Source organism: Spinacia oleracea, chromosome 1 (genome assembly GCF_020520425.1).
Source record: "Spinacia oleracea cultivar Varoflay chromosome 1, BTI_SOV_V1, whole genome shotgun sequence".
NCBI classification, from domain to species: domain Eukaryota; kingdom Viridiplantae; phylum Streptophyta; class Magnoliopsida; order Caryophyllales; family Amaranthaceae; genus Spinacia; species Spinacia oleracea.
In genome coordinates this window covers 5,099,870-5,107,683 of record NC_079487.1, presented here as the reverse complement: position 1 = coordinate 5,107,683, position 7,814 = coordinate 5,099,870, and the positions used below count along the sequence as shown (strand labels likewise).

The 7,814-nt window shown below is 36.2% G+C and overlaps 2 protein-coding genes across 2 annotated transcripts; one reads left to right on the top strand and one right to left on the bottom strand.

The window, feature by feature from the left end:
• The first annotated feature begins 221 nt into the window (after positions 1-221).
• On the top strand, positions 222-2,780 carry LOC110774929 (60S ribosomal protein L15). Its single transcript, XM_021979528.2, has 4 exons — positions 222-375; positions 525-691; positions 1,567-1,764; positions 2,365-2,780. Exons 1-4 carry the CDS (start codon positions 372-374, stop codon positions 2,608-2,610), a joined length of 615 nt encoding a protein of 204 aa, XP_021835220.1. The 5' UTR covers positions 222-371; the 3' UTR covers positions 2,611-2,780.
• Positions 2,781-6,099: 3,319 nt separating this feature from the next.
• LOC130462622 (secreted RxLR effector protein 161-like) lies at positions 6,100-6,765 on the bottom strand. Its single transcript, XM_056831304.1, has one exon. It carries the CDS (start codon positions 6,763-6,765, stop codon positions 6,100-6,102), a length of 666 nt encoding a protein of 221 aa, XP_056687282.1.
• Between the last annotated feature and the right edge of the window lie 1,049 nt (positions 6,766-7,814).

Below are 7,814 nucleotides of genomic sequence, written 5' to 3'. Positions count from 1 at the left end.
TCAGTTTTCAAAATCTAACATAATTACTATAAATATGATTATTTTTTAATTAATGATTCAATCTAAATCTTATGACTTTTGAAACTAAATTACCAAAAACACGAAATTGACCTGAATCCGTGATACACTAATACCAAACGGGCCCTAATTAGTGATAACAAATTAACAAGTGAGTACTCTGTAGTGACACTAACATAATATTATAATAACTTGTAGAGTCCTGGTCTCCCGGGTATAAGAATACTGAAACGGGCTTAAGTCCGGCCCATATTGACAGAACCCGAAAAATATATAAAAACCCTAATTCCTCCTATTCAAAACCCTTTGCTTGCTTCTCCACCGTAATTTTCTCATTTCTCCGCTTCGAAGCCATGGGTAACCACACTCTCCTTTCTCCTTCTTCTCTCTTCAACATTTCCTGTAAAACCATTTATTGTTGATTTCAAGGTTTCGTTATTATTGCTGATTTTAAGATTTGATTGTTGTTGATCTTAAGATTTCGATTTATTTTGCGATTTTTACAGGTGCATACAAGTATATGCAGGAGCTATGGAGGAAGAAACAATCCGATGTGATGAGGTTCACTCAAAGAGTCAGGTGTTGGGAGTATCGCCAGCTTCCATCCATTGTTCGAGTAACTCACCCTACTCGCCCTGACAAAGCTCGTCGTCTTGGTTACAAGGCCAAGCAGGTTTTTTTATTCTCAATTTCTCTTCGATTTTCTTATGTTTATTTCTTTGATTGATTTTTTTCCAGTGGTTTGATGTTTTTGATTTTAATGTATGATTGTAAATTTGTAATATTTGAACGGTTGATTGCAATGCGCGAGATTGGATGGTTTTCAGTAGAAATGATATATGTATGTTTTAGGGTTGGATTTGGTGTCGACCACAGCCGTTTTTTTTTGGCTGGAAACAATTTATTTTGAATGGTTTTAAGAGAAAATGCAATCTAAAACCTAATGCATTTTTCTTTGACTTGTAATTTGAGTGAAGTTGAGGTGCTTATAAAATAAATGGTCTTTTATTAACTTGGTTTTTTGACAAATGTTTTGAGTGATTACTGCTTCATTTTAATCAAAATTAATGTTAATTTGTTCCATTTTTTTCAATAATACACAAAAGGGCTCCCTATTTTTCAAGCTTCTTTTTTTGATGAATTGAGTTAGTTGATATTGTTCCAGTTGGTTCATTCCTTCAATGTCGTGAATTGTTGTTGTACAACATATCTAATTGGTTTGTATCATTTCTCCCTTAGAAAGTTGGTATGCTAATTGCTACATGATGCCTGGTGTAAATTATCTTATTTGTTGCACCTTGTAACACTGCATAAGTTGAATATAACATTTATTATAAATGCCGTCCTCTGAATTATTATTATCAATAGACAAGTTTGTCATTTTCATATCAGTATGTTCTTTTATGTGTCAAGAGTAATCTATTAGGGTTTGTTTTAGCCTTAGTAATTTGTTGTTTAAGAGTGTTCTCTTTTGTTATTGGAATGCTGCAGTCTATTCACTATGTTTGTCACATCAGTACTCATCACAGTTGGTTGTCGCAATTGTAGGGCTTTGTTGTGTACCGTGTCCGTGTGAGGAGAGGTGGGCGCAAGAGGCCTGTACCAAAGGGTATTGTCTATGGTAAGCCCACTAACCAGGGAGTTACTCAATTGAAGTTCCAGCGCAGCAAGAGGTCAGTTGCTGAGGAGCGTGCTGGTCGCAAATTGGGTGGTCTTAGGGTCCTCAATTCTTACTGGGTCAATGAGGTTTGTTCCCACTCTAGATTATTCTCATTCCTTTTGACTCTTATACTTGCTGTTGTCAATGTATTGAATGTACAACACTCTGTTGCTTCTAGTTTTTGGTAACTATTATACGGGAATTTCTTTTCTGTTTCTTGTTTTTCTTTTACCTTCTCAATAGCTCTTGCTGGAAATTCTCTGTTATTGTAATTGTGTTTGATATAGTTAGGGTTGATTGTTCTCTGTGTAGAACTTCAAGCTGAAATATGTGTATGAACTCAAAGTCTTTACCTTTTCATGGCTAGAAATTGACACGAGACAAGCTTGTAAACGAATGCATTTGCTTTAATATAAATAAATATAGTCATGGGCCTCATGGCTACAAATTTACTTGAGACAGGCTTGTAAATTAATGCCTATGCTTAAATGTAAAAAATATAATCTTTTTATAACTTGAAGGATAGATGTGCAAATTACGCTGTTGAATTATCTCAATCTATCCTCTTCTCTTGTTTTCGGAGAATTTATCTTATATCGACAATCATATTGTTTTTGGATTGAGGAATTACTTTGTGATGTACTGTTGTATTCTTACAAAATTTGTGTAAATTCTTTGTTTTGCAGGATTCCACATACAAGTATTTTGAAGTCATTCTTGTTGACACAGCACACAATGCCATCAGGAACGACCCAAGAGTCAACTGGATATGTAACCCAGTTCACAAGCACAGAGAACTTCGTGGGCTTACTTCTGCTGGAAAGAAGTACAGAGGTCTTCGTGGCAGAGGTCACAGACACCACAAGGCCAGGCCTTCTCGCCGTGCTACCTGGAAGAGGAACCAGACACTTTCTCTGCGCCGTTACCGATAGATTTTATCATCTGCAGTTCTGCATTGTCTTTGTTTGGAGTACTGCTTGCTTAGTATGTTGAATTCAGTGTCTTTTAAACCCAAGCATGAGAATGGTTTTGGAATTTTGTTTCAGGAATTATGGTTGATACCTTCTAATTCTATTGTCTGCAACCAATTTTTTTTTCTTCACTGTTTAATTTATATTTAATGCAGAAGGCATTCTTTACAAGCCGAAGCATACAAGAATCTTTATCTTATCGTGGTTAGAAATTGAGTTCAATCTATTTACTGATACGTTTAGGGTTTTTTATATAACCAAATAAACATAGAGTACAAACTGCAAGAAACCCAAAAAAAGGGCAACAGGCCCCAACCAAACAGCAGCAACAACAGTTAAATTAAAACAAGACAACAGGCTACACAAGGAATTAAGGCACTAGACCTCTCAAATTAACCTTTCTGTTAAAGTTGTTTAACAGAATCTGGATTTTAGTATGCCAATCTTAAATTGGTTTAAATTTTCAAAACTATTACTCCCTCCGTCTCTTTTTGTTCTTTACGTTTCCTTTTTGGGTGTTCCAAAATGTTCTTTACATTTCCTTTTATATTATACATAAATGATTTAATATTCTATTAAAATTTGCGTACAATTATTATTTTAACCAATTAAATCCATTGGGTCATTTAATGTCTCACACTTTTCATTATGACATTAAATTTTTCTCATTTTCCCAATATAAGAATTTTGATAAGAGTGAAAATATTATAAATAAACGTAATTTTCCTCGTTTTCATAAAACCTTAGAAGAATATCAATGCACATTAATTAATTGTTAAAATGCGTGCAAAATACCAAACGTAAAAAACAAAAAGAGACGGAGGAGTACCATTTAATGGAAAAGTTAACACTTTTTTTTTTTTTAAGTGGGAGTAATTTTGAAAGTTTAATCAAATTTTTGAAATGATTTTTATTATACGGTGATAAGTTTGGTAATTGAAATTTTTAAGTGGTAATTATAGAAAAATCCGAAAACTTGGCATATGCCGAAATTAACACCTTCATGCATCAACTTTTACACATTCGTGAAATTCTTTAAGGTCTTCTTGTACTTCCAAGATAGGTTCAACAGCTTCAACAATTGACTCTATAATAAGTGCAACAACCTCAACGAGAAATAGGGGTGTGCACGGTCCGGTTCGGCCTTGAAATTGGACTAATGAATTTCGGTCAAGTCCTCAATCCTTGAAAATATGAGAGTCTGGGTTTCTGGTCCGGTCCGATCAACCTGAAATTTTCCGGTTTGAACCATTGACTCATAATATATTTTTAAAAAATAAAAATTCTAGATGGAACAACCCAACTTGCAGCCCACGTACATTAACCTCTCCAACACAAAAGACTTTGGATATTGTTTATAGGTCATTGGCCTTTATCTTCTTTATATTAAGCTTATGATGTGATGTATGTGATACTTAAAGAATAATATAAGTTATAGAAAGATAAAATTGAAAAAGAAGAGTTTAAGATCGTAAATCTCAAAAATTAAAAAAAGTCGGTCCAAGCTGGTCCAAAACCGGACCGGACCGGTCCAGTCCGGATTTTTCCGGTCATGTCCTCAGTTCAAGAATTTTGAAAATTCAGGTCCATCTGGTTCCGGTCCGGTCCTATTCGGTTTTGGACCTGTGCACACTCCTAACAGGATTACAGGAACAACGACCTCAACAGCACAAACTTGATCCTTTTGTTTATGCATGTTTTTTTTCCCTTTTCCAATTCATAGAGTTAACAACCTTATTAGACGCAACTGCAATTAATGCAACATGTATCTTGTGAGACATTTGATCTTCACGTTGTTGAGCATGCTTATGCCTTGCATTTGGTTGGCCTTCTCTGAACTCTGAAATTAGGATCCATAACCACGAAAATCACAACCAGGTCATTCTTATTATTGACCATTCCATCCAATAACCATTTCAACACTATCAACAATCATCCAGGACTTATAATTTTCATTAGAAAACCAGATGCTTCTCGCACAATAATTTTCCAACGCGATAGACCCATGTACGTAGTATTCGATCTAAGTTGAGATCTTATGTCTTCGTAATAAAGTTGTCGTGGCTAGAGGAGTATCTACAAAAGGGACCACCTGCCTCATGACGTATTGTCTCATCACTCTACATAGGAACAAGTAAGTGGGCGCGGACAAGCCCAAAAGTCAAGTGAAGGTTAGACAACTAGAACCGCCCACCATAGTTGTCAAGTTCCACCATGGTATCACCCATTTAAATCAAAAGCTTGCACCCTAAGCTAACAAATCTATGCAGAAATTAAAATACGAAAATTTAAATGATATGGCACACACACCCTTAAGTTTTCTAAAATACTACTGTAGACACCTAATTTTTTTCCCCTTGAGTCCAATGACGCCAATAGATTTGGTCGATCAATATCCAAGTGCAAGCGACCAGTTGCAAATGACATAATTCGATTCCATTCAGAACTTTTGTTCAAAACTTAAGTACAAATTCCAAAACAAACACAATTTCAAATCAAACATATTCTAACTCCAAAATTCCAATTCCAATTCCTAATTCAAGGCCCTGCAAATTCAATCCCCAAGTTTGATTTCCAATCCGAACTTCCAATTCAAAAATACAAATCCTTGGGTCCAAAATCCAAATCCTAATCTCGGACCCCAATTCAAGATCAAACACATTTTCAAGATACAATTTCAAAATCCAAGTAAAATCTCGCGCAAAGGATGCCACGATTAGTCTCTGAGGCACGTTTCTACTCAATATCATATAAATCATTTCAAGTTTGGGCGCCGACCCACAAAAGCATCTCGGACACCGACCCACAAAACCGAGAAAAATCAGCAAAACCCAAAGCCAATTTGTAAAATCATAAAATTCCTAAAAAACGCCGCTTTCAAAGACGTAATCAGATTCCTTAAGCACCAAGACAAAAGGAAGGAATTGTACAACCACCTTGGGCCACCAACGCACCGCAAGGACGACTACAGTTGTCTGGATGCGTGCAGGTTCGCCTGGAGCAGGATAGCGTTGGCCCTTGGCGTAGGACAAGTGTTATAACGGATGCAAAAAAAGATTAAAAAACATAAATAAAGAACGCAGAGATTTAACGTGGTTCACTAACAGTGTGTTAGCTACGTCCACAGGAAGAGGGGAGGAAAGTTTTATTGATCTCGAGGAGTACATATTACTGAATACAACTAGGTTATGACCTAGAGAGTTTATATAGTACTCTCTAGACGGATGCGGAAAAACCCAATAGGCCCAAAACAGAAAACCCTAGTCAAGAACAACGAATCCCCGTGCTGGGGCGTTGCAGTAAAGGGCTTGACCGATTCAAGGCATTATTCTAACAAATCTCCACCTTGACTTGAATCCTCTCACAAATAACAGATGTACCAGACGCACCATTATAACGCTAGACGTACCAGAAACTCCTCTACCTTAGAATTTTCCCTCAAAAGGGAAATCAATAACTCCTAACAGTTAGCAAGTTGAAACAGTGTTGAAACTTGCTATGTGGAACCGGCTTGGTGAACATATCAGCTGGGTTATCAGCAGTACCCACTTTGTTCACCTTAATTCTCTTCTCACTTCTCAGAAAATGATACCTTACATTGATGTGCTTAGTCCTCTCATGACAGACTTGATCTTTAGCTAAATAGATTGCGCTGAGACTGTCACAGTACACTATAGCCTGATCATGATGTAGACCCAAATCATTGACCAACCTTTTCAACCACATTCCTTCTTTTTCTGCTTCTGTCAAGGCCATGTACCCTGCTTCTGTAGTAGACAAAGCCACCGTAGGTTGCAAAGTAGCTTTCCAACTGACAACTGAACCACCAAGAGCGAAAGCATAACCAGTCATAGATCTTCTACTGTGAACATCTCCAGCATAATCAGAGTCTAATAACCCTATCACCAAACACTCTGTATCACCTCCATAAATGATACCAACATCAGATGTACCTTTTAGGTACCGAAAAATCCTCTTCACAGCTTGCCAATGCTCCTTTCTAGGTTCACCCATAAACCTACTAACAAAACTAACAGGCTGTGCAAGATCAGGTATAGTGCAGACCATTGCATACATCAAGCTTCCTACTGCACTAGCATAGGGAACTCGAGACATGTAATCCTTCTCCTCAGCAGGCTTAGGTGCATAAGCAACAGGCAGATGTGCATTTGCAGCACTAGCAAGATCCCCGTGCTGGGGCGTTGTAGTAAAGGGTTTGACCGATTCAAGGCATTATTTTAACAACAAGGATTAGCGTCTGGAGCACTATGCCATGTATGCCTGGTGCAGGTTTGTCTTGGCCCAACCATTTCTCCTATAAATACCCCTCATTTTCACGCACAAAGGAAGGCAACAACACACGAAATCAAAGTAGCGAATCTCTGTCCATTTCCAAACACAAAACTCTTCAAATCTCTTCAAAGTTCAATCATCCAAACTCTTCAAAATTCAATAAAAAAAACACTTCAAACTACAAGTTTAATGTTCTAATGTCTTAAGAAATTCGGAAAACCAAGCTTAGAGATTAATCAACACCTAATTCTTAAATTTCCAAGAACTCTTCCAAATCTAAAGCTTCTATCTTTCTTTGCATTTATTTTCTTCAATTTTGCAAAGCTTCCAAGGATGTTCATATGAGTTCATGACTTATATGATTCTAGGAAAATGCTATAAAAGAGTAACATTTGAAGGGATTTCATTCTTGACATTCCCTTCAAATGATCTTCCATACTCTTATTTCAAGTTCAAGCTTTAATCTTTACAAACTATTTTCGAAAATATGATAAGTAAATGAGATTTCACTCTTGAAATTTCTCTTTACAACATCATCATATTATACAATTTTTCCAAAACCCTAATTTTGCAAAAGTTCAAGGATGTTTGAAGAAGTTCAAACCCTTTTTCAAACTAGAACTCATGAACTTCAAGTTTCATGTTCAATCATTCAAAGTTCAAGGATGTTTAAATAAGTGCAAACTCTCTTTGAACTAGAACATTTTCAGTATTTGGAGCACATCAAAGTTGAGATTTTTCAAAACTTAAACCATCCTTTCTTTTGAATATTTATCCTCCTAATTTCAAGATTCAATATTCAACGTCAATATTCAAGTTCAATATTCAAGTTCAATCTTTTATTTCAAGTACAAAATCAATGATACTTTTTG